Source organism: Hippichthys cyanospilos, chromosome 7, assembly GCF_059441005.1.
Source record: "Hippichthys cyanospilos isolate Australia breed blue-spotted pipefish chromosome 7, RoL_Hcya_1.0, whole genome shotgun sequence".
NCBI classification, from domain to species: Eukaryota; Metazoa; Chordata; class Actinopteri; order Syngnathiformes; family Syngnathidae; genus Hippichthys; species Hippichthys cyanospilos.
In genome coordinates, this window is record NC_142375.1 from 12592174 (window position 1) to 12619115 (window position 26942).

The 26942-nt window shown below is 39.5% G+C and overlaps 2 protein-coding genes across 4 annotated transcripts; both read right to left on the reverse strand.

The window, feature by feature from the left end:
* Window positions 1–303: 303 nt before the first annotated feature.
* On the reverse strand, window positions 304–3477 carry smim14 (small integral membrane protein 14). The gene is made up of 4 exons (XM_088418969.1): window positions 3273–3477; window positions 2081–2129; window positions 1840–1997; window positions 304–988 (listed from the first exon to the last, which is right to left on the reverse strand). The coding sequence occupies exons 1-4, from the start codon at window positions 3345–3347 to the stop codon at window positions 950–952; spliced, it is 321 nt and encodes a 106-aa protein (XP_088275095.1). The 5' UTR covers window positions 3348–3477; the 3' UTR covers window positions 304–949.
* A 3200-nt stretch (window positions 3478–6677) lies between these two features.
* On the reverse strand, window positions 6678–25718 carry pds5a (PDS5 cohesin associated factor A). 3 transcript variants are annotated; one of them, XM_088419764.1, is made up of 33 exons: window positions 25630–25718; window positions 24599–24751; window positions 19508–19711; window positions 19320–19406; window positions 19125–19222; window positions 18407–18533; window positions 18210–18290; window positions 17984–18124; window positions 17641–17756; window positions 17111–17205; window positions 16856–17001; window positions 16584–16735; window positions 16334–16447; window positions 15992–16073; window positions 15853–15901; window positions 15638–15777; window positions 15329–15444; window positions 14907–15012; window positions 14381–14541; window positions 14162–14285; window positions 13914–14072; window positions 13723–13791; window positions 12417–12553; window positions 12058–12181; window positions 11530–11734; window positions 11325–11439; window positions 11110–11242; window positions 10911–11030; window positions 10645–10707; window positions 10264–10409; window positions 8404–8491; window positions 8067–8320; window positions 6678–7804 (listed from the first exon to the last, which is right to left on the reverse strand). In XM_088419764.1, the coding sequence occupies exons 2-33, from the start codon at window positions 24710–24712 to the stop codon at window positions 7801–7803; spliced, it is 3870 nt and encodes a 1289-aa protein (XP_088275890.1). In that variant the 5' UTR covers window positions 24713–24751; window positions 25630–25718; the 3' UTR covers window positions 6678–7800. The 3 variants fall into 3 exon arrangements, with proteins under 3 accessions (XP_088275890.1, XP_088275891.1, XP_088275892.1); XM_088419765.1 differs by lacking the exon at window positions 25630–25718 and adding an exon at window positions 25039–25184; XM_088419766.1 differs by lacking the exon at window positions 6678–7804 and having other exon boundaries at window positions 8063–8320.
* Between the last annotated feature and the right edge of the window lie 1224 nt (window positions 25719–26942).

Below are 26942 nucleotides of genomic sequence, written 5' to 3' on the forward strand. Positions count from 1 at the left end.
ACTCCAGGACCACACAAGGAGGTCTGGGCGAAGATTTACACCCCAGAACCTCTGAGGCAGATACTATATTATTCAACGTGCAATATTTTCCACTTTTCATACTGGAATACACGTGTGTTGCATGTGCTCAATGTTTTTTTTTTAAAGCAACCTTTCATTTTTTTTCCCTAACTGGTGATATTCTCCGTGTCCAGTTTTGTGTGTTCCAGTAATTTACAAAATAAACAATGACAGCCAATAATTTCAGGGGGAAATTATGTGAAGTCGCTGCATGGCATGTAAGACGTGATGTCCAAACAAAAGTAAATTCAAATGATACATTTTTAATGAAAATCATGTGATACTATCCACTGTATATTTATGCTAAAATACATTGTGCAAATAGAACTTTGCTTTCAGAGAGCAACATTTTCAGAGAGCAACAAAAAGTATGTGCTTTTCAGAAATAAACTTGTCTTCAAAAATGTATCTTTACACAAGTAGTTCATGGTAGAGTGCAATAGTATACATATATTCATACAGTAGGCACAAGTGTGCATGGTTGTATGTATGCTCACGCAGTAAATCACTTGTGTTCGTTTGAACACAGGTTCAAAATCGTTTCAGTTGGTTGGTAGTGGAATGATTGAATGTACCTTATAAAATTAACAACTTTTAGGTGACCAAAAAGACAGTATGTTATGGTCAACCAATAACATTGCTTTGTAAGAGAACAAAGCATTTTAAACTCTTAAGGAAAATGAATCCACACACATAGGGACTGACCTAGAGGGACGTTTCAGCCCAATGCCAGGTATTAGAATCCCCAAAACACACTGAAATTAGAACGGAATGAAAATACAGAAAATATCTTTTAATGAAGGCTGACAAGGAGCAGGTGTTATCTGTGACGCAGCAACACACTTTGGCAGCTCCAGATGATCACTGGCTGGCAAATGGCTTCCCTTTCCTAATCAACAGGTGGCGCTGGTGGCTCTCGTCCACCTCTCTGCAAACAAGAGTCACAAAATGACCAATATCTGTCAGGCTGGGTTTTGTTGTTGCTTTTTTATCATTATGTTCACGGCTACACCCTGGATTAAATAATCCGTCAATTTGACGATATTGATTTGTATGAACAAGTATTGATGAATTATAGTAGGTTCATGATTGTGCTATGGTCATGACAAACCTTTAAAAATGTCAACGTTTTTATTTGGCAACATTTCAGCTTTAAAAAAAAAGGCCCAGCCAAAGATGAGGAATAAATTCCATTTTAAATCACTAATAACAGTTTAATCATACGTCCGTCCATCCACGCGACCTCTGAACTTTGAGTCAGACATGTCACGCAGTCTTCCACCATGCTGCCCCTCATTTCACTCATTTCCGATAGTTAAGTCTAAATACAGACAATGTTGTGCTATGGCAGTGATTCTCAACAAACTTTAAAAGACATTTTCCCATTGCTAATGATGACAAATGTTTTATATCAATCAAATACTCTTCCACTAAATGTCAGACGATACCCTTTACCTTTGCTTGCATTACCATTGAAAAATTTAGTAGATTTGTGTTTTACACAAAGCAAGTACATGAGTAAATTGAGATGACACCTTCATTAGTGCTGTAGTTTTTTTCCTAATGTAAAGCATTTAGTACGGAAATGCGTAAATGACATTACTTAATACTGTATCAAATTAATGTGCTATTACGCTGTAAAACTGAGTTAAACGGATTTGCACACACCCACATCCCATGTGCTATTACGCTGTAAAACTGAGTTAAAACGGATTTGCACACTCCCACATCCATAGTTATAGAGATCAACAAAGTGAGGACGCAATAAGTAAAGCTTACATTGTGGGGTTCAGAGGGTTTACCAGTGAATGAGAGGCCTCTGAGAGTAGAAGGTCGCAGCACGTACAGGATTACAGCAAGTAGCATCCATCCCATCACGATAATGGGGAGGGTCAGCCCTTGCCCACCATCGAACGAGCCTCCACTCGGCCCGGGCACTGGACACAAACAAGCAATGCTGCTCTGGTGCAATTCTACATTCCAAGATTGAAATGTGCCTACACTGAGATGTCATACGCACATTCCAAAGGGCACTCCGTGTCTGTACAGTAGGACTGAGAATTTCTGAGCTGAAAAAGAAACAAAGGACTGGATAAAACAGAAACATAGGCGCAAGTGCACTTATGATGGTTGTTCACTAGATTACCATGCTTGCCAGTAACATTGTCTTTTTGACACATACGTGAAAAACCGCTTGCTAAAATTAATTTACAATTCATATACTGCATTGCCCATATTGTACTGAGCAATTATTTTTCCTTTGTCTCAGCAAAGAAAGACTATTCAGTTATTAGCTGCATTGCTAATAGAGCTCATTAAAAATTGTTGCGGTACCACATAAGATGCTCAAGGTTTAATGCATCACTTGAAAGGAACTTGGAAGTTTGAGTTTACTTTTGAGACTTTTGTCATGCAGTAGTTTTGTGAAAATGTTTTGACCTCTGCTCAACTATTACAGCAATAGACTTGTTTTTACACTTGATTAAGTTGTCTTGAAGTAAATATTTGATTCTTAAATTGATTTTAATCATAAAAGGTTCAATTAAAGTTTCTTCTTCAAGGAATACATATGGGTGAAATTGAATCTGATATGGGTGAAATTGAATCTGAATAGTCAGGTGAAGTTCATTTAATTCAATGTGTCTTTGTGCCATCCAAACTCAAACAAAGGTGAAATATTTCCTTTTGTGTATGGTGAACTAATAAAACATACAAGTTTCTTTCTTTCTTTCTTTTTAAATAAATGAACTAACTAAATGATCTTTCCCTTAATATTAATTTGCTTTTTGGCAGCCACTTGAGCAAAAAACCCTTGAGCGTCACTTTCTTCAAGCCCGCTCCACCTTGCCATACAAGTTTCACCTGTACAGGCTTTCGAAGTGACAGGCAAACATAGTTATATTCAGAAAACTCAGGAGACATGTTTTGAAAACCATTCAGTACATCTCTCTGTAAAGCAAATGTTTGCACACACAAAGTAAAATCCCCATGTTATCGCAGCTCTCAATGTAATCTTTAAGCAGGAACCAGGATGTTAGCTCAGTGTGACTTGGCACCACTCCACTTCTTTCTCCTTTTTGATGATTCCATTTAGTATCGAACAGAAAAGCACCACTTTTCCTCTCTTTGCAATCGAAGCACTTGTTTGTTCAATCGCAAACCCTTGCCTTAGCGACGTCCTAATACAATCTGTCACATCAAAATTCACTTACCAGGTTGAGAAGGCGCCTCATTGAGTACTCATAACTGCAGACGCATTCACAAGGGTCAAAGCCCCCTTCGGCCATGTCCTTTAGGGTGATGTGGCCTGAGAATAAAACAGAAAGATTCCCAGCAGGACAAACATAAGCAAATGGAAACCCAAACCGTCCTGCTTGTCAGCGCAGTACACTCTAATTGTCACACACACAAAGATGGGGGGAGGAGACTGTTCGGTTGGGAAGCGTCAGCATACTGTATTGTCGCCTAACAATTAGTTTTCAGATATATCACACTGACATCATTTTTCTCTTTGTATTCAATGTGATCTTTGAGTAACTAGGAGAAAGCTAATTCCTTTTTTTAGAAAGACATAATGCATGATCTTTTTCAGTGTGTTACGATGTGATAAGGCCCCAAGTGAAAACATAATGATGAAGAGTAAAGTCCCTCAGATGTACGGTAGCTCATTAAATACCAGCAGTAGCAGTACACATTAATGCTTAGACGTGCAAAAGTAAGATGAACCCAAGCTGGGAGGCTTTTATCTTGAGGCAAACGGCTACACAACACAAGAGGACATTTGTTACGTTGTACTAACCTATTGTATCATTTCACTGGAGAGAACATTTCCATAATCTCAATTGACTAAATAGTTGTTTTGGCCACATCTAGTCTTTTCTTTGCTATCTCAGATTTGTTTTTTGGGATTTTTCAGCCAAGTGATGGCTTGTTTCACTGACTTCATAATGAGAGATGACCTCACCAGACTCCAAATGATTACACAACACTTGAAATAAGCACATCTCCGAAGCTTTATGACATCTTCTCCTTTTTGGATTAAATCATAAAGGACAACATCGTTTCAATTTGACACATCTCTCTGAAATGACATTTATCATGTGATGTGATGCTAACACATTCCCTTTTTATGACTTTATTGGTACAACTGTTTGATGAAATATATCAAAGTAAATATAATATATATATATATATATATATATATATATATATATATATATATATATATATATATATATATATATATATATATTTGGAAAATAAAGCAAAACAATATACTGTATTGGAACCATTACATTCCACAAATGTGAAAAGCATAAAACCTTAGCTAAACGACACGCAGATCTGTCAGACATATTGACGCTATATACCTGTATGCTGTAAAATTTGTATGTTACTAATAGTTTTTGGTAGTAGAACTCCATGTTACAAATATGAACATTTTGTAACTTACTGCTAGATTCCGAAGCATAAATTCTATTCATTTTTTGTTTCTCAATTATTTTTAGATGGCATCAAAAGTTTTTCTTCTCAAGTGACAGACAAGTTTGACATACCTCATAAAGTACAACACTGGCAAAACGCTTTATAAGTGTAGTCAACATTTCATATATACAAAAAAAAAATGACTAAGGGAAAGGCACACATATCGATGCATTTTTAAAAAATATATAAAAAGCACATTCATAAACAAAATTGTCCATGTCAAAATCTTTTGTTATGTACCAAAATTGACAGTTTTTTTTTCAACCAGAGAACGAACCGTAAATTGATCATAAATCGAATACATAAATGCACACCCGAGAACCTACATTTGGTATTTTGGTTGCAGTTATTATTTTCATACAGACAGCACCCGAAGGTTTTTGATAGCCGTTGTCATTTTCATGCAGCGACTGTGGTTATTTAAAGAGAAGTTATAAGGAAAGGAAAAGGAGGAAACAAGAACTCTCCAGGTCAAACGTTCATCTCGGTTTCGTCCACCAGGGGTCTTGTGTGCACATGAATCCTTTTTATGTATCAGTGGAATGGAAAACTCCCAAATTTTCAGAAGGCTTCACGTGCCCAACACTACCGGAATGCTTCACCTGGAATGCTTCCAGGCGGCATCTTAATCAGATTGCCAAACCACTTCATTTGTTTTCTCTTAACGCTTATGAGCAATCGCTCGACTCTGAGCCCCTCCCGGGTTACAGTGCTTCTCATCCAATGGGCGTTTCAGTAAAACCACTAGACTCAAATAGGAGATTATTATCCTAATTGACAGAGAACAGAGAAAAACAAAAGTAGTCTGATAATTCAACACTGGGGAAAGGCGTGCGTCTAGTTATACTTCTGGTTTCAACGGTTCATGCAGTCATGTTGACCGGCTAATTTTTTACCGTCTTATTTAGCAGGTGCACGTGTATCCAATTACCGAATACTTCATGAAAACATTCAGCGAGTGAATGTTTCGATATTTTTTTGTTTTGAAATGACTTATCCGCGAGAGGCTACGGTTAGTCAGTGTGGAAAGTTTAGCATGCTTAAAACTTGGCGTGCAGTTAATATTTTCCGATGAAATAGTGTCTCGCCAGTCGAGCAAGACGACGCAAACAGCTGTTTGCGGCACGTGAGCGAAGTTGCAGTTTTTTACGACGGACATCCGTGATCCTTTGACAGGGGTGAAAGCAGGAGGTAGCGACTTTTGTTTCAGCACGTTTAACGCCTACATTAACTATTGTTCTGCATTTGTCTGATGACTTGCATGAATTCTTGAAAGTTTCTTGCGTGTTACAGCAGAGCCACTTAAATGAGATGACCTTGTGGCGGACACTAGGACCATGTCTCTCACCCAGTAGGCATGTCGCTATGATCCTTTGATGCTTTGAACCTGTTGGCTTTGTCTTTGCTGTTTTGGACTTTGTTGTATCAGTTTTGTGATGGCATGCGAAGGGTAAAGATCTCCACTAGCACAGCAACGTGGGGTTCCTTCGCCTCGCCACAACCTTCCAATTTACACTCACTACACTGGCAGGGCGGAGGCGTAAATGAGCATTAAGTTCGAGTTGAGATGCTCTGTCTTCCATTTTTTTAACCTTTGAAAAAACTTTGCCTAGCAACGTACTGTATTTGCAAAAGCTTGATTCTGCCAAGCTTAAGACCCCAAAACCTCTCAATGGTGTGTCATACGCATCACATTCCTGTGAATAGTCTTGGTGAGGAGTGTCCTAAAAAATGCCGGGTTATATTTTATTCGAAAAATAGTCAAATCGCAAAATTAAGACACCCATTTCCACGTCAGCGTTCTTTGGAAATTGCAGGAATGCTAGAGGGAGTTATTCGAATTTAAACTTGTGAGTGAAATTTTTGTTGCTGTCAAGCACGTATTTAATCACAGGATGGCGTAATAGTGTTTCAGGATGTTTGCAGCTTTGCTGAAATGTGTGCGCAAAACAAAAGTGGCTAAAAACCAGTATGATCTCCACCAAAAGGTTTTGTGTGAGGACATTTTTTTTTCCAATGAGTCTTCTATATGTGAAAGTTTTGCAGTCATTCACGGTTCTGTACAGTATGCATTATGATGAGTTAATGGCACGCGCGTTAGCTCAGGAGGACCTGGACAAATAATGCACAAGAAAGGTACAAACTACATTTAATTATAAAACAGGACAAAGACTGAAAAATAATTTCATGGTAGTATATACCATTTATGCACTCCAGGGTGAAGTAAAGTGACATACTTGGACAAACAAAAGAATTCAATTCATATGAAACCGTGAAAAGGTTTCGGAGTTCCTGGCCAGGCTTGGTGGAGCAGGTCAGGCTACATCATCGTCATCTCATTTGGTCCATCAGAAACAGATGGGCCTTGTAACAAGAGAGGTCCAAGCCCAAGCGCCAAAGACAAAGATAGTCACCTAAACATCAGTTCAGAAAAACCTATCGTTTCATGCAATGTCTTGTACTGATATTTAAAGCCATCATAATATTTACAAAGTACATGTGTTTGAGCAAGTATTTGGGAGAGGATAATGTTCAGTACACAGGTGCCTTGACTTCCGAATGCAACTTTTATTTTTGTCTAGATGTGTTGTACCATTTTTGCTAAAATCTGCTGCTTTGAGTAGCAACGTTGCCACAGATACCATTTGTTAGCTCGTGTATGGCAGTCTGCATTGTGTCTTAGCATCGAGCAAGCAGACATTCAAACAATGTTTTTTTCCTTTCTTAAATCAGCGCAAAATGATCTGAAATTGTCGCTCGACAGTCAGAGAAAAATCATCAATAGCTTGCATCTGGGACAAACAATACAAACTAAAAAAAGTTAGGTCATTCGTAAGTCTTGGTAGCACTTTCCAAAGAATATTCGAGGAAGAGGCCAAGAGTCACATACGATTTTTTTTTTTAACCAGGGAATTTAATAAGCAATAGTTATACCGGATTAAAATTTCTGTAAAATGTTTATGATTTTTTTTCTTTTCTTAAAAATGTCTCCACCACAAAAGAAGCGTAATGTGACAGAACAAAAAAAAGGGACAAAATATAACCAGTTTAAGACCTACATACAATGAGCTTCAAATTATAACTAGAGTGTTTAGAACCTTCTAGGATGCAATGATAGTCCACGAGTCAGTAAAATGTAGATCTGTGTGATGGATTTAAGAAAAGGTCCATAATTGTCCCATCAGCAAGAACGTGCGACGGCATGGGAGTCGATGAAGAAATCTGGCCCTTTCACTACCATTATGGCTCCACTTTTTACCTTAAACAAAACAAGCAGAACAGACGTCAGTCCATTTGATTCGAAAGGGCCTATGCAGTAGTGTTGCTTTATGCTCTTCATGACAACTGACTTTTTTTACTGTGCCGGTAAACTGTTTCAACAGGTTTAAATTCTTCCTGTTTTTACACTTTTAAACTTCCTGGACAAGTTGTCATGAGAAACAGAAAATATGCCTATAAAAAGGTTTGGTTATTTGACATTTGCTCAGAAAAATGTCAGATTGTCTCTGTTGGAGCTTTACCGTTGCAGATCTATCTGTCGATTTGTCCCCTCATCATTTTGCTGCTTTGATATCTTGATGGACTCTGTGGATGGGTTGGAGTTGGGCTCCGCCCCTCTCTTCTTGCCTCTTCCGGCACCGGCGCCTGTCGATGCCGCCTCTTTGCCCGCCGCCGCAGGAGACGCAACGGTCTGCGTTTTGGGCGGTCGGCCGCGCCGTTTTGCGGGCAGCCCTTCCGTTTCAGCGTCGGCGGTTGTGTCCTTACTCTCCTCGACCTATAACGAAGCAGCATAAAGGCTGAGCGAACATGCAGTATGAACGGCACTTGTTGAAAACCAATCCCAGGAGCGGAGCGTACCTTCTTCACATCTTCCGTCTTGATGACCGGGTTCTCGTTATTTTCTTGCGTTTGACTCTCTGCAGGCTCTGTGGCTGTGATGATTTTACTGAAAATTTAAAATCACACAGATGAAAGGGACATTGCTTTAATTCCTCTGTGTATATGTATTTTGGAATTGTGAGCGTCTGTTTATTATCAGGATACATTCCAGACCGATGCATTAGACAGTCAGTAAAAATTTGCCATGAAGATTTTTTTTTCTCCTATTATCTTAAAGCGTTTTAGCACTCCGTACATTTAAACTTAATAAGAGACACTTATTAAGAATGTAACTGTAGATGAACACAAAAAACGCACAGGGGAAAAAAAAAAAAAAAAAAAACTTATACCCAATGTCTGCCTTTGATAAGGGATATAAAGTCTACACAACCTTGTTCAAATGGCAGATTTTTGTGATGGCTGCAACACGTCCAGTAGAAGTTGGGAAAGGTGGCAAAAAAATACTGAGAAAGCTGAGAAAACACCTATTTGGAACATCCCATATGTGATCAGGCTAATTGGGAACAGGTGGGTACCATGATTGAGTAGAAAAGGAGCCTCCCCAAACATGCTCAGTCATTCACAAGCAAGGATAGGGTGAGGTTCACCACTTTGTCCACAACTACACAAGACAATAGTTGAACAGTTTAAGAGCAACGTTTCTCAAAACAAAATTGCAAGGAATTTAGGGATTTCAACATCTACGGTCCATAATATCAAAAGTTTCAGAGAATCCGGTGAAATCACTGCACGTAAGCGCCACGGCCGGAAACCAAGACTGAATGGCCGTGACCTTCGATCCCTCAGACGGCACTGCCTTAAAAACCGACATGAGAGTGAAAAGGCTATCACCAAATGGGCTCAGGAAAACTTCAGAAAACCATTCAGTAAATACAATTCGTCACTGCATCAGTAAGTGCGGGTTAAAACTCTATCATGCAAAGGAAAAGCCATTTATGAACAACATCCAGAAACGCCGTGGGGTCCTCTGGTCCCGAGCTCATGTAAAATGGACTGACGCACGATGGAAAAGTGTTTTGTGGTCTGGTGAGTCCACTTTTCAAATTGTTTTTGGAAACACTGGACGTCGTGTCCTCCGGTCTAAAGAGGAAGTGGACCATCCGGACTGTTATTAACGCAAAGTTCAAAAAGTCAGCACCTGTGATGGTAAGGGGATGCATTAGTTCCCATGGCATGGGTGACTTACATTTCTGTGAAGGCAACATAAATGCTGAAAAGTACATACAGATTTTGGAGCAACATATGCTGCCATCCAAGCGACGTCTTTTTCATGGACGCCGCTGCTTATTTCAGCAAGATAACGCCAAGCCACATTCTGCACGTGTTACAACAGCATGGCTTCGAAGTAAAAGAGTTCAGGTTCTCCCCTGGCCTGCTTGCAGTCCTGACCAGTCTACCATTGAAAATGTGTGGCGCATTATGAAGCGTAACATACGACAAAGGAGACCCCAGACTGTTGAACAACTGAAGCGGTTCATCAAGCAAGAATGGGAAAGAATTCGACATGAGAAGCTAAGAGAATTAGTCCCCTCGCTTCCAAAACATTTATTGAGTGTTATTAGAAGATGATGTAACGAAGTGGTAAACATGCCCTTTCCTAACTTCTACTGGACGTGCTGCAGCCATGACATTCTAAGTTAATTATTATTTGGCAAAAAACAAGTTTATAAGTTTGAAGATTAAACATGCTGTCTTTGTGGTGTATTCAACTGAATATGGGTTCAGAAGGATCGAGTCGTTGTATTTTGTTTTTATGTACATTTTAAACAATTTCCCCACTTCCACCGAGTCCGGTTTGTAATAGTTTAGAGTGTGTACCTGTTCTTATTGACAGTGGAGGAACTTAGTGGCGAGGAGTTGGTGCTGGTATTACTTGTAGTTGAGACTGCCTGGGTCTTAAAGATCTTCCTGCCCGGTACAGTCAGTGTTTTGTTAACTGTCACCAACACTGGAGCTTGTTTAGGCTGCAGAACAAGGACAACAATAGGTTAGAAACAAAAATAATGAAACTTGTACATTTCCATCCTCGGTACATGTTTATGTATCTTGTGTCTGTTGATGTTATTAGTAAAATGTGTTTTCTTTTCATACATAAAAAGGTAGATACAGTAAGCTGAGATAGACTCAGTATTTGTAAAGTTTATTTTGTGGCCCATATTCCGTAGTGTTTTACTGAGGGAAATGAGTTGCAACATTTACCTTTCCTGTGAGCAGCATTTGTCGCATTTCTCCCGACAAATAATCTTTATCATTTTTGAAGTCCTGAGGAAAAAGAAGAATCAAGGGAGGAAAACTTTATAAATAAAGAATCAAGGCAACTCTCTTTCTGCAGTAGTGAGTCAAAAGTAAAAGACAATGATTATGGTTGTTGTGAATTACAACACAAATGTAGGTGCAATGTGTGGTGTTGCAATAAAATTAACATTATGTACTCAGAGGTTTTGAAAAGTCATCCTTTTTGCTACCTTGTCTAGTGCTAAGAAGAATGTGGGGCATAATACAGGGTCACTTGGACAGTCCAGATGACATGCAGTGCTCTTGTTAGCGATGACAAAGAGGGCGACATCACACACAATGTACAGCTTCTGAAAATTAAACAACACACAATGAGGTAAGATTGGAAAAAATCTTGTTTGTGAAAACATAACTTGGTTCATTCACAACCTCATTGGCTTTTGTGTCTTCAGGACATTGTGCATCTTTGGTCCGTTTAATGTTCTCTACCATCTTCCTCAGGAAGGCGTGACTGTTATTCTCATTCTTGGTCATGAGCACCTCCAGCATGAACCACAGACACCTGAGCACACAAAACAAAAGCAAAGCTGAAAAGCAGTCCACTTGTGAGGAAACTATTGAAAAGCTTTTCATCCGCCACCCACTCTTTAATGTCTTTGAGCTGTTCATATTCCTGTGGTTTCGTGAAATCCGGGTCATGAGCCAGGAGGTGGATCATGAAAGGAACAACGTACTCTGGAAGGAAGGAGACCATTTTTTCTGTGTATTAAAAAAAAAAAAGAAGCAAGAGATCAGATTAGTGATCATGGCAATCTTTTGGACCACGTTGTCACCTGTGACCACATTTACCCTGAGTGAGTGAGTTCTGCTTGATGTATTCTCGGCGCACTGAGATATTCTTGAGTAGGCACTGTCGGGCGTGGGCACGGCGCTCCTTCACCGGGTCCTTGGCACACAGGGCGAAGACGGCCATGTACTCCAGCGGCAGGGAGAGCTTAGCCAGAGCCAAGTGCAACTTCTGAGCAAAGATCTGGCGCACCTGGTAGCACTCGTCCTGCATGCAGAAGGGAACGCAGCAACTCATTTCACTCAAAGCACTGAAATGTTGTGTCCTTGCACACGATGGACTTTTTATTAGACACATCCAGCGTAAGAGCTTTATCAAAAACAATGCTGTTACTACTAAGGCTCAATTTTGATTGACACTGTCAAACGTATTAAACCATGTTTTCACTCATATTAGAAATGAATTTCAATACATTACACAGAGCTATTCAAAAATATTTTGGTAAACATACGTAATTTCAAGAAATGCATTGATTATACAAAGAATCCCTCAAAGATGCTTTCTAAATACCATTTGAAAGACAGACTGACATTGATAACAAGGCCACACAACTGGAACTGTTCAGGTGTGATAATTTCATGGTAACAGGGCTCCTGAGCCAGCTTCATAATGGCGCCACCCGCGGCCAGCCTTAGGCGGGACATGTCTGATTTACTGCAATGAGAAAGAAACGGTAAGACAAAACAAACGTATTTTGAAACACACATCAAAGCAGTGGTACCCAATCATGTTGGGGAGCACTGCCTGAGAGTGTTTCATTTTTCTTTAAATAGAGAGCTTGTTTCAAATTGCATGAAAAAGCAGATTGTATTAGTCTATTAAAATTGAATCTTAAGTCTGTAAATGTTAATTTACTCATGCTGATAGTCTTTAACTACCTCAGAGTTACCTGATCTTTTTTTGCTCTGTGAGATCGCCTTCGCTAACCAGCATGGCTGACAGCAAGCGCAACGTGGAGTTTGCTGATTTGGATTGGTTGTTCTTCATTCCTAATAACCAACGCACAAGCAGTTTGATGGCCTGGACCTGAGGATCAGATGAATTAATATTATAATTAGGTTAATAGTGAGGCAAATTCGCTGCTTTAATGTGCCTCGCCAAGAAGACAAGAAATATATAGCCTTGCAGGTGCCTAATAAAATGTTATTTATTCAGTGAGATTGCATAGAAACTTTAATTCTTAAAAACTTAGGCAATTCCAAAACAACAACACAATGACAACACAAGTCAACACAATGAACATATAAATAAAATTATAAAGACAATTACTGTATATATGTCTAGTTTGACTCCCATCAAAGTATTGCAGTGTCATACAACTAAGCTCCATCATACTAAGTTGTTTTTTCCCCCCAAAGAGGTGGCCATGTGGTCAACACTGACTGTCCTTCAATTGTGGACGGACGCTCGTTTTGCAGACGGACTGAAAAATGGTGAGAATGCTTTACTGTTTTACTTGTAGTATATGTGACAGATGAAATTTAGACAAATTCAGACACATTTGAATGAAATGTTTTGAAAACTATCTAAAAAGGTAAGCCAAGCAGTTATAAATGAGAACCGACATCCACCACTGGAATATCGTGTAAAGCATAATTCCATCCAGTGGACATGACAACTAATTGTACTCTTGTCCCACCTGCGTTCCCTCAGATAAGGATTAATGGTGTTCTAATAGCCTAGGGTTAAACACCCTAGCTGGCTTTGTTTTCGTGTTACACTATATCAGTGTAACACTGTGTTATGTTTCAATTGCAGTTTAACTGTAGAACTGCAGACATGGTGCTAATTTAAGAGTGTAAGTACAAAAACATGACAAAATTAGTATGAGTGCAGTGTGTCGTGAGTGCAGACAGAAGTAGACCAACGACTGAAGAATGACCCCCCCCCCCCCCAAATCAGATGTCACCCACTAGTGGTGGTGGAAGGTTGGGCAAAAATACAACGAGAGACTGACAGACCGGCGATTACAATTTTGTCTGACTTGAAAAAATGACAAACCGACGATGAAGGAAAGGGGGTGGCGCTCTGACAAATAGGGACCCGCAAAAAAATCTAAGTTTTCCACCCTTTTTTTTAATATATATTTGGTAACTCACAAATCCATGATGCAGTTCTGTACTAAAATAAGACAACCAAAGCATTAGAATTTGTTGACAATTGTGTTAAGGTGCAGGTGTGTGTGTGTGTCCTACTTTAGCAAGAACTTCAGGTGAAACTTCTTCTTCAGTAGTCCACAGCTTACCATTCTTGTTTCCCACTGACTAGAAACACAAAGGCACAAGTGCAACTTTTTTTTTTTTTTAAACATCAATACCACCACTTCTTTAAATCAATTATCCTGAATGAACCATTGTAAATTACATTGAAGCACATTTTCACGCACCCTGTCATTCATGAGCAGGTCTTTGACGATAAAGTTAGCCACTATGGACTTCATTGGAGAGGCAAACTGATCCGGTGCCAACATGGAGATGTGGCCCAGTGATACAAGCGGCGTGATGAGCTGCTCAGGAACATCTGCGTTTAGACTCCGCGATAGAGGCTATACATATGTAGGACACATAGTACATTAATATTTTCTTTCTTCAGGAGAGCATCTCGAAAACGAAGGGTTTGCTTTTGGTCCTTTACCTCAAAGATTTGAGCCAACTGCACTTCCTTGTTGTTGAAGATAGCGTGTATACAGTGCACAGCCTGCTTGGCCTGGTGAGGTGTACCCCTCTTAGCTTTCTGATGTAGAATGGGAATTAGAGTCCTGGTGGATAGAATAGGATGAATAGATTGCATAGGATCATTTATAACTAAGGATGCAATTTAACATATATGTTCGCTTTGTCAACTAACACATACGATCTTATCTGCGGTAGTTCTGTCTCAATTTTCTGTCCAGTATTTCTGAATATCTGGATTGCTGCTTCTGCCACCTTATCATCCTCCATTTTCAGACACTGGAGAAGAGACTCATAGGTCTCTGATGAGTGGAATGCTGTCGGGTGGGTGAATGAGAGAACCTAAAAGCAGTAAATAATAATGGTCAAGAAACAATGACGACAACTTTGTCATAATGGCTGTTTTAGGCAATTAAAATCATCCAATATTTTGCTTGCATTGGGCTACAACATGCAGAATTTGGTCACTTTCATTTAATTATTTGCCAATTATTGAGCAATACAAAGTACAGAAAATGCCCCCCCCCCGACAATACGGTGATGATGTTTGAGCAAACATGCCATTTTTATGGTCTCCTGAGAGTGATGATTTTGGAGGCATGAGGATTTCTCATGACGCCAGAGATAAGACAGATACCGTTAATCAATTTTCAAATATTTGAACAAATCGTAAAAATGAAATGGGATGACTTTCTGGTATCATGTACCTTGAGAAGCTCTAAGCCTGAGCGGATGGCTGTATCAGGTGTAACTCCCTCCTCATCATCATCTGCTGTGCCTTCAATTGACTTGTTGAGCAGTTTTACCAAAGCACTAAAAAATAAAAATCCTTTGTGAACAAACCCTTAAATAACTTTAGTGTGTTTTTTTCCCCACAGACTGCAGAACTAGCCTGCACTAGTAAAAATTTCCATAATGCATGAAGGGTTAACCTTCAAACCTTGCAGATACTGCAGTTACAACTAATAACCACACGGCGTCTCACTGAATTTAAAAAAAGGCAGTTGATATTACAATGACAAACGAGAACATGAAGCTTTAACAATCAGCTACACAGATTAAACAACTGAGCTCCAATTTACAGTGTTTCTGTTTTGACAGTTTTTTTTTAAATAATAACTTCTCACACCTGATGGCTTCAGAGTCAATGTGGACAGGGGCAATACGTTCAAGCAGGAACTTAACCATCTCCAAGAAAGGGTTGGTCGGTTGTTTAGGAAACGTTAACTTCCGAGTGATCTCCCTCTGTGCAGACAACACAAAGTGATGGTGTTTTAGCTTACGGTTCAGATAGCAGAATGACTTATATGGCAGTTTTGTAATCATACAAGTGACATTCAAAATGTTGAGAGAATGGAAAATTTAAGCCTGTCTATTGTTCAAGTGCTAGTGTTGTGAAGTTATTGCAGTTTCCACTTAAGATGCAGCATCCTCTCACCACACAAGTCTCCGCTTGTTTGCAAGAGCAAGTTGGACTGATGAGAATCTCGAGCTGGATTCTGAGCTTCTCATCTTCACCAAGAACCTGGTTAAACTTTTTCATAAAATCTTGAGCTTTCCCTGCATCAGGCAGGTTCTCTGAAAATACACAAAAGGAAAATAGTGTTGATATATTTTGCAAATCCTGACTATAAAAAAAGATGGTTTACTGACTTGCAATATTCATCAACTTCCCAAACATGGCAGTGTTGTTGGCCTCAGTCTAAAACAGAGGGAAATTTGGTTACATACTGTATGTTACATCTACAGTGTATCTGTTTTAGATGCCAGAAGATCCTTTGAGTCAACACACCACAGGCAGTTTGTGAAGATCGAGGAGCTCTTTAACCAGACCCCTCAGCATATTCTGACACTTCCACATCTCATTCAAAGCCCTAGGGGGAATTAACAAGGAACATGTGAGCCGCAAGAGTGGACAACCAAGTCATTCATATCTCAAAATGTGGCCCCAATGGTTCAATTATTTCACATTTATGGTCTCAAATTATTAACGAATACGAATTTATGACATTCCTTTTGCATTAGCATTGGGGTTGACTTGTGTCTCAGAACAACTATTGTTCAATCTTTAAAATCCCACTGTTCACTGTCCAGAAAACACAAATGTAACACTGATTGGTGCAGAATTACTGACTTGACAGCGTTAGTGTCCAGGCAGGCATACAGGTAATAGAGACACTTCATCTTCTCTTCTGTTTCAAGGCTGTGGGGGACCATGAACTGGGCAAATATCTTTTCCACTAATAATCTGCAGAAAAGAGATTGAGCAGATTCAGCAGATGACCCGGAAAAGATAAGTAATCTTCCTGACTATCAAGTCATACTAACATTACAATTCATTACATATATATCGATTTAATTTAGATGAAAATGTGCTTTCTTACTTGTCATCAATGCTATTCTGGTAGTAAATGTGCAGCAACTTGTCTTTAATCCAGCTGATCATCAGGGCCGACTCCTTCCCTGCCTCGTGATGCAAACAGTATTTTTTATAAAGTTGAGCCAGACCCATCATTGCCTCCTTGCGCACTCGCCACTGTCAGGTGCAAAACATACGCGAGAAATAAGATCAGTTCTGTGATCCGTTTCAAGTTCCTGCATATGTCAAGGAATAATGTGACATTGTACAAGACAATACTGCAGCCTTTTTCCTCACCCTCTTGTCCAGCGTCCTCTCTCTTACAAAGCCCAATAGTTGGTCATTGACCAAATTAAGATCTTTCTTCCCAGCATTGATGATTGTGACTATGACATCATGACGAATGGCTTCTTCAGGGTCATGGGAACGCACTTTCAAAAACTCTTAAATTGAAAAGTAAATTGAATTAGAGGTTTAAAAAAAAAAAAAAAAAAAAAAAAAACCTAAGACAATCATTGTGTATGTAAGGTCAACGTAAAAGCATGCGCACACCTGTAAGGTCTCTAGCGAGATCTGGGTGGTTCATGAGACAGTGGCTGGCAAACTTCACGCACTCTAATCTCACCGGAACATGTATGTCATTGAACCTGGAGCAACAACACAAGTTACTAATGAACTTACTAATAAACTAATTTAAAGTGAATAAAGGAAACTATAGATGGCTAAATGTTGAGTTGGCATCTCTTAAAATGCAACAGTAATTTTTTTTTCAGAGGAGTGGATGCAACAACTCCAGACATCACAGTCACTGCATAATCTACTTTTGAAAAACATTTGAGACACACTGATTGCCATGGTAGCCTTAGGATATTGACAAAGAATAAACATTTACAGATATACTTCATGGCTTGAACATTTAATGAACATTTAAAAAATATATACCAACCTGTCTATTTCTAAGTGTATATTAGTATGTATATAAAATTACACATTAAATACAAAATAGTAATTGTAATGTACATTCTAAATTAGAAGCAAGTCAGTGGGTTAAGCCAAGACTACATGGGCGCCACGCAACTCACCGTCCTAAAAAGCACTGCCACAGAGGTCTGTTATGCGAGGCCAACTCGGAGTCTTTAGCCCCAAACAACTTAGCTAGCAAGCGTACAACAGCCAAGCGCTCTTCTCCATCATTGCTCTGCAAATAAGTATATGTGATATGCACGCTGGGTTACATTTATTCATACTTTATATTTAAACAGTATGTATACAAAAACTGCATTACTATGGGACAAAATATATAAATTGAAATTTTTTTGAATGACTGCACATGCTATGGCAATGTCTAAATGTCATTCTTTCAAAAATTGCACCAAGTAAACGTGGGGAGTCAAAGGTGATTTAGATTGTGTGTGTGTCGTTTACCTTGAGTTTGAATTCCAACTGTGGCATAACAGAAGTAAGCAGCAAAGGATCGATGGCAAAGAGCTCTTGGATGAGGTCAAAGACATGCTCCGACAGGTCACTGACAGAGGATTTTCCCATCACTAAAACCTGATTAAAGAACTGAAGAAAAAGCGCCAGATCAGATTATTTCAAAAGAGTAGAAGACAAACCAGACCTTAAGTATAGTGTACATGCAGCCACATACATTTGCAATGCATGTTTCTATGGTCTGGGCGGTTCTCTTCAGGATAGTCTTTGCAAGATCATACGCTTGTTTGTTGAGATTCTGTAACCACACCAACATATTTAAATAATGCGTTACATGACTGCCATTTGCCTCTACTTATGAGACAAATCCAAAATCTGAAATATTTATCATGATTTTAAGTGTGTGTTGTCAACCTTGTGTGCTGGGATGAGGTTAATGAGGATGCTATCCAACAGTTCCTGTGTGACTCCATCTCCCTCCATGATGATGGAACACATAAGGTCCATCATGTGCATCTGCACTTTCTGATTGTGGCTGTTACTGCCGGAAGAAGAGAGGAAGATGGATATGTGTGGCCCACAAATACATTTTCAAGGAAATTACTCAAAAGTGTTTCAACAAATTCTAGGGTGGACAGAGGATTTCAGGTATTGGTAGAGAAGAGAACAGTGAATTCAATGAATAATTGATGGAAACACAGCTTGTTTCAATGTTATGTTGGTACAAAGTAGGTTGGGGGGCATTATATTAGAGGGCATATCATACTCAAGAGATTACAGTTCTTACTACAGACAATATTTTGCCAAAGGGAGAAATGTGGACTTTTTCAATTCTGTTTTATAAAATCAACAATAGGTGAGTTTTCACAATCAATAAAGGATATGTTCCGGAAAAAAACCATCAATAAATAAAGAAAAGAAAGAAACAAAAAAAAAAAAATTCATCTGTGGCTTAGGGATGCTTGGCATCAAACTATCTACCACTTCATCATTCTCTCCATCGATAGCTTTTGGATACACGTTTGGGTCCTTACCCACTTGTCAATCAAGCACTCAAGTGGCATCATGTTAAAAATTCATTGTAGCAAAGATAAACAAATGAAAAATGACAAGAATGGAAGAGAGGTCTTACTTGATCACAGAGAAGAGGGTTTTGAAAAGCTGGGTGAATATCTCATTACAGTCCTCAAGTTCAAAGCATATGTTATAGGATTTCACCCAGGCTAAATTCTACAAGAAAAGAGAAGAAATCAATGAACACCCCAATGAAACATTTTTGTATTTTAGTCTGTGCCCATTTTCAATAACTCAAAGAACTCAGCATCACCTCAAGTAGGTAAAAGTATCTGTTAAACTGAGGACTCTTGGTATCTTCCAGTCCTTTCAGCTGTCTGGTGATGAAGAGGAAGATATCCTGCAGACAGAAACACAAATGGCTTGTTAAAGCAAAAGTTCTACAGTGATTTTTGTTTGACTATGCAACATTATAACTGCTATTAAGTGTGGCCGCCTTGCCTTGAGTTTGTCATGTGAGGTGTAGGGGGCTTCGGGGGCATAAATCCTGAAGATGTCAGCCAGACAGCAGGCAACGAGCAGCCGCACATCTTTATTGGGGTTCCTGAGGAAGAACTCTGAGGCAAGGTGGAGTGCTAGACCTAGATACTGCTGCTTCTCCTCTTCAGAATCTTGATCCATGTCCATGTAGGTTTTCACCACCATCTGAGCAACACAGCAATAGGGAGAAAAAAAGGGGCTGATTCTGGAGCACGCTTTAATTCGCAGGTAGAATGGACAGTGAATGCGGCCAAACATTTGACTATTAATACAAGAACATTTTCAATATATGAGCGATAACTCACACGCTCAAAGAGAAAACTTGAAATTTCCTCATGCATTAAACGCGGCAGACCACTGCACCAGTATCCTGTTCTCCCATTGGTCAGAATCCCTCACATTAATTGTCCTGCTATCCTATTGGCTGGGCTGTACAGTACAGCTCGCTAGTGTACAACTTCCTTCTCGTCGTTCAATAAGGCCAGCGTCATTATTCACGATTACAAAGGCACTTGTTTGAAGGCATTTTTGAAGAGCATGCTAGCTTCAGGTTTTGGTGGTAGCCTTGTAAAGCATAGTCTACACTTAGCTGGGGTCCTAGCCCTATTTGTGCACAGAATTTTTACTTTTCCTTATCAGAACTGAAGGTCCCAAAAAGTCCAGCCAAAGGGGAGACTTGCCAAATCCTCCAGATCAGTGTTTGCATTTAGCAAGCATAAACCGAAGATTTACGTCATCACTCTACTGTATTTCCTGCCAAAGACGCTGGTGACGTAAAGAGCAGGAGGTTAATTTTGTTTGGACAGAATGTGGTGACACTACTGCCGCCTAGCAGCATGGCATGATTGTAAAGGAACAAAATTGGAATATGCGGATTGGTGTAGCAACTATTTTTTTTTTCTAAACAAAGCCATGTGGGCGGAGGGTTTTTTCTTTAAACACAACGGAGAATATGGGGGTTTAAACAGCCCTGGTTATGTGGAGGCAAGGCCTAAATGAGGCAGCAACAAGATATTTCAAGGGAGTGGGGGGAGGGCAATGAGAGTGCACAGCACCACTTGTATGCCTTTTAGCACAAGCAGTCACAAGCTGCCTGCTGCCAACAGGAAGGAATTATGTGTGCACTGGAGGAATGTATTATACAAATGGTACAGAATGTATTATACAAATGTTACAGCTCTCAGATTTACTGTATATTACACATTTCTATATGACAAAAGTATAATATTAGAGACAAGGAATTAGGCTTTCTTTGTTTACAGCACCTATTACAATGCTGTGTAAACTAACTATTGCATTGAAAACCCTTTAATACACATGCTGAACCATGTGTATTAAACAATGAAGTACCTGTTCACCCCTAAAATACATGTTGTTTTTGTAACATACATTGATAATGTCGTCAATGCATGTTACAAAAATAACATGACCGTGACTAATGGGAAGGCTGTTTCTTGATCAAAAAGAGAAACATCTAACTAAAAGGAAGGCAATAAGGGATGAAAATGTGAATGCACTGTGTCCTTCAAGAAAAAACATCAGTATATATGGGCAGCGTTTGGTGTTAAAATACTACTTGCCAAAGGAAAAAACAACCTGTCATACGAATCAAGATTATAGTGAGTATGTGACTCAGAAGAAGTAAAGTCTCTCTCGCTCTCTTTTGTAAGATTCTTTTCTCTCTCTCTCGCTCTTGTAAGACGCCTCTCTCTCTCTCTCTCTCTTTTTGTAAGATGCCACATTCAGTCAAGATAAAAAAAAAAACAACAAAAAACACATTCAGTCAAGATTAAAAAAAAAACAAACCTGCTTGTCTGATCTCCATTAACTTGTTTTTCCAAGCAGGGCCAATTCCATGAATTCTAAATCCCCACATTGAACCTAACAAGATGTTGACAAAGCAATTATTCTTAAGAAAAATAAAACATTTCTTTTTTCTTTTAAATTCTACACAAAACCTAGCCTATAAAACATTTTATGATTTTTTTTTGTGACGCTATCCAGTTATCTCTTTTAGTGAGAATGCTTTTTGTGTTTATCCCCCATGGCACTGAACAAACTCCAACAGCTAAAGTACAACCATGAAAGAGTTTAAAAAAACCCAAAACAAAACCAGTAGGGGCCATATTGTATACACATATCAATCAATCAATCAAATTTGATTTGTATAGCCCTGAATCACCGAAGTCTCAAAGGGCTTCACTGGTGAAAAGAGGTCATGTCGAGACTTCTTTTGAAAAAAGACATCATACAGAGACATTTTTTCGGTCTAAGGTACACAACAGCATCCCCTGTCAAAGCTCCCAGAAGGGAAGGAAAAACTCAATAACAGCAAATCCAATAGAATGAGAATATAGGTTACAGGGGTGCCCATATAAATATTGGTGGGGTTCTCAAATGAGCACCAGAGGTTGTTGTTTGGAGCTCATTTTTTCCCCCAACCCACTAAACTCACGGATAAACTTAAAACCGTACAGCACATCTGGGCAAAGTTTATCGTTATGAGTACATATTTTATTACGTATTTTAGTACGTATTTTAGTATGGCTGAATACCTCTTTTTTTTTTTAGTTCTCATTCTAATAACACAATAGCAACATATTAAAACAATGTACTGATTATTAAAAAGAAAATACTTTACATATCTAACAATTACACTGAATAGCCTGTTTGAAAAAGCAATTGGCCACCGCTGACTTGCAGTTTGGGACCCTGCGATCAGTTTATTTAGCACAGTTCTCGAAGGAAATGCTACTGTCCATTCCTTTTTTTCATGGCAGTGTAAGCATAAGAACATAATCTGACAGATGATCAAAACTATGGCACAGCGACACAGAAATAACCAAAGTGCCAACTGCACTCTGAAAACACATTTGGCCAACATCTCATGTTGAATGTAGCCATTAGCACGGAGCCATCTGCCACAACGGTTTTTCACAGACTACTACACAAAGCTCTAGGAGGTTCAACTTGAAAACAAAAGCAAAAGAATACTGTACATTGATATCATTGCTTTTAGTTTGAAGTTGGACCTTGAAAGCATTCATTGTGGCAGCTAAATTGGAATTGGAATTACCCCTCACCTATTCTTAATGCTTGAGATGTACAATTTTAAAAATCATTTCTGGTATGACTACTCAACTCTTAAGTAGTCAACAGTACCAATACCACTAGTATTTTTTTTATGCCCCCCTCCCTCCCCCCCAACCCAAAAACCTAACAACATTCTTATGAGTTGCAATTTCTAATTTGTGATCGTAAAACTGCTCCAAGAGAGTGTCTGATTAGTATCAGTTGCCACCACAAGTACCTAGCTCTTGAAATGAGGCCAGGTATGATCCTCATACTGATACTTGGCATTGGTACATGCCCATCTCTATTTAGTGGCCAAAAGCATGTTAACAGATTTGAACTGGAGCACCTTTCAATTCCCAGTCTTCATAAGCACCGCTTATGTATAACCACTAAGGGGGGGACAACAAAGAAGAAAAATAAATAAATAAAATAAAATAAATTATATATATATATATATATATATATATATATATATATATATATATATATATATATATATATATATATATATATATACATACACACACACACACACACACACACTTAAATACACAAGAATGCAAGACTCACTGTACAATCTAATCATTATATACATTTTATTCTGTTAATCCATTCACCACAAAAAGTGACATATTAGGAGGCTGACTAGCCAGCATTTTTAATAAGGCGGAGGTGTGCCTAAGCTGCTCCTCCACAAAAAAAGACCACTCTCAAATTAGCAGTTTTATGGAAATGGCTATCCAAACGTACACGATACAACACTATTTGTCTCATGCGGTATAACTCCTTTGTATAGCCTTGAGCAGCCAAGCCACTCATCCTAAAACATCATCTCATGTTGCAGCAAGAGGTCTTTACACAATTACTAGAAGTTGAAAACAGGCCAGCTCTTGAATGACGAGCATGCTCACTAATCACGTCGCACATTGAGCATGTTTAGGAAGCCCTGTGGATTGGTTTAGAGGAGAAAAATTGTTTCAGTTCTCAACTTCCTGCCAACATCAAGCAACAACACACTGACATTGAAGAGAAATGGAACATTTGGCAGGTCCCAAATCAACAACCTGATCAGGATTGTCCATCGGTGTACCATAGTCATGCTAACCATGGAACGACCCAAGTCAAAGAACAATGACCAAGAAAAGCCTCCAAACTGCTGCTATATCATATGGCGTTATGTAAGCAAAGCAAACATGCTCTCATGGGCCAGAGTGCACACTAAAAGCTACAACACATAAACAAACATCTAGTTAAAACTTCCAGCTTTTATGCACATACCTATGTCATTGTTGACTGCTATGTCTGCACAAACAACAATGTAGCACATCACCTCTTAAAAATTACCTGTGGCAACGGTACAATTGACCTTTTCTCGTCAAATTGTGAAAGGGAAGAAAATAAACAAGCAGTATTATTAAAGCAATCGCCACTAAAATTGTTCTGGAAAATATGGAGTATGGTCTGTTCTGCCAGTTGAGCAGCGTTGATCAACTCATTTATCTGTGCCTTACAGACTGATGATGTAAGGCACCTGACACGAAGTCAATTGGCACAGACTCCAGTTATCATAAGTCCAATAAGGATACAATATACAGAATAAGGACAGCAGGGTGGAAGTTTTGTATTATCACACAACAGGATGCTCGCAGATTCATCAATCAGTCCACCAAAACATCTTCTATAGAATAGAATCTATACTGCTTTTCCTCCATTGGGCCACGGTTAAACTCAAGCCTATCTCAGCCTCCGGACCGTTCAACAGCCTGCATTGTTATTTGAACGGGGCTGTTTTGAACTGGGCTGACACACAATTTTAAAAATATATTGTTACACCACAACCATAATTTTTCTTGGAGGTCTTGATAGGAAAACCAGATTTCCCATTCTTACTGGATTTGTAAAATTAATGTGTTTTGACATGGTGCCAAGGGATAGGCAAATCAGATTAAAAGAAAAAAAAAAAAGACTCGTGCGTACCTTCAATCGTTTGACCACTTCATCGTTGCTGATTTTGTCAGTTATCTCTTTGACTCCAGGAGGATAGCTGATCTTGCCATCGCCCGCCGGTTTCTGCTGTTGCGGGAACTCCATGCTGGTCGACGTCTGAACCAAGCGGTCTTCTACTGGCCTCTATGGGCCGGAAAACAAAAGTTCAACAGCGCCATGCTACCACACTTACAAAAAGAAAACTCGCTTTCAGCACTAACTTCTGTTTTGTCGTTCGATTCCCAACACACATTGCTCGTATGGCGTGGTATTGTTTACAGTTTGTTGATGACGAATGGTTTGAACTTAGTTACAAAGCCAACATTCAAGCAGCTACATTCATATTATTAGCTTACAAGCTAATGCCCAGCTGTAGCTCAGTTCCCGGTTTCCGTAATTACAACTAAAAAGCATTAGAGCAGCGCACTTACAACATGATTCCCAATTCGACGGGATGGGTCTTTCTCCGGGAACACATTAAACGCGTATGCGAGTCGCCTGAATTTTCACTACTGTCACACAGTTTATAAAACGAGCTAGCGAGGGAGTTGTGGAGCAAAACACCACTGGCATTTAGCGGGAAGCACGGTTGGCAGCTAATAGCTAGTAGCTGCTACATCCAGTGCGTTAGCCTGCTAGCTAGCTTCGTGTTAGGCCGCAAACTATTCAGTTACCCATCACATCTCCCTTCTCAGACAACAACAGAGGAACTCGAGTATGCGTTCGTCAAAGCATAAAACATCCTCAACGTTGGTGAGATTCCGAGGTTTCCAACAAATGCAACAACTTTTGTAAGTTTAAAAATGGAGCGAATTTACTTGCGGATGTCTTTTTGTACTTCATCGCATCTGCCTCTAGTTAACATGCGAAAGGCTGCTACCGTTGCCCTGAGCTCTCCTCTACCACTAACTTGCTTCCACGGACGATTCTAAGCCACAGAATAAATGCTATACGCCAATGTTTACAAGCAGCGCGAGCATAATCACAGCCGAATTGCACACCATTCGTTTACTGGTATTTACCTCTGGAGTGGGCCGCTTTAATTCATTAGTCTGACTCAGGTTGGGGTTAGTTTTCCGCACAAAGCTCTGTCCGTTTTCGGCTGTGCTATCTGTGGGACGACTGAGTGCGTGTGTGTATAGCGCCCTCCTTTGGCTTTATTTAATACTACAGTTCCAAATTTCAGGCGGTCAAGACTGTACAACAGGGATCACCAACCTTTTTCAAACTGAAAGCTACGTCTTTGGTACTGAGTAATACGAAGGACTACCAGTTTAAATGAAGACACTGATCATTTTTTCATAATAATTAAGGAACAGCTATAGTAAATGTGTAAGTCAAGTGTAATAATATGTAATGTGAATGTAATACATGTACAGTATAGTTGTTTGTAAAATTCATAGAAAATCACCAATGTTCTATCATTTGTAAGCTATTTGCAGAACAGCGGGCTACTCGTGTGGTCTTTGGGGACTACATGGTGCCCACGGGCACCACCTTGGTGACCTGGTGTATATTGTACCCAGTATTTCCCACCCGTTGTTGAGCAAAGCAAAGCAAAGCAAATACTCTATTACATCTGAAAGAGAAACCATCCCGTTCTCGTGGCAAGACACCACTAAACAATGCCACATTAGTGGCCATACAGGTCAGCAGCTGTGATGTGATTTTCATCCCAACAGCATGTGGCAAAATTGCTGCCCCAAAATAAAATAAAAAATAAAATAAAAAGGTTGAATTTTGCTGCTTCATTCATCCTTCACAAATACAGTGCAATCGGAACACAGCATTTAGACTAGTGGTGCTTCATCCATCCACTTTCTAGAGTCGCTTATCCTCGCAATGGTTGCAGGCTTGCTGGTGCCTATCCCAGCTGACTTCAGGCAGTAGGTGGGGACACCCTGAACTGGTTGCCAGCCACAGAAACGAACAACTATTCACGCACCCAATCACACCCAAGGACAATTTAGCATGTTCAATAAACCTCCCATGCATATTTTTTTGGAATGTGAGAGGAAGCCAAGGGACCCCACACGGGCTCGGGGAGAACAAGCGAACGCTACGCAGGAAGGCCGGAGCCAAGTGGATTTGAGTCCCTGAACTGTGAGGCGGACGTGCTAACCACTGCACCGCCGAGATTAACGATTAATTTTATACCGTACTCAACTTTCCCTTAAACATGAGACTTTCAAGTTTGATTGTGTATTGTAGCGTTATTTCCCGCAGTAAACATATTTTAGGAGTTTTGCACGGGATAAACCTTTATTTTGAAATTATCTCCGTGGCGTCAACAAAGCTTTTATTTTGAAGTCAACATTACGGTTTCCGAGGTCGG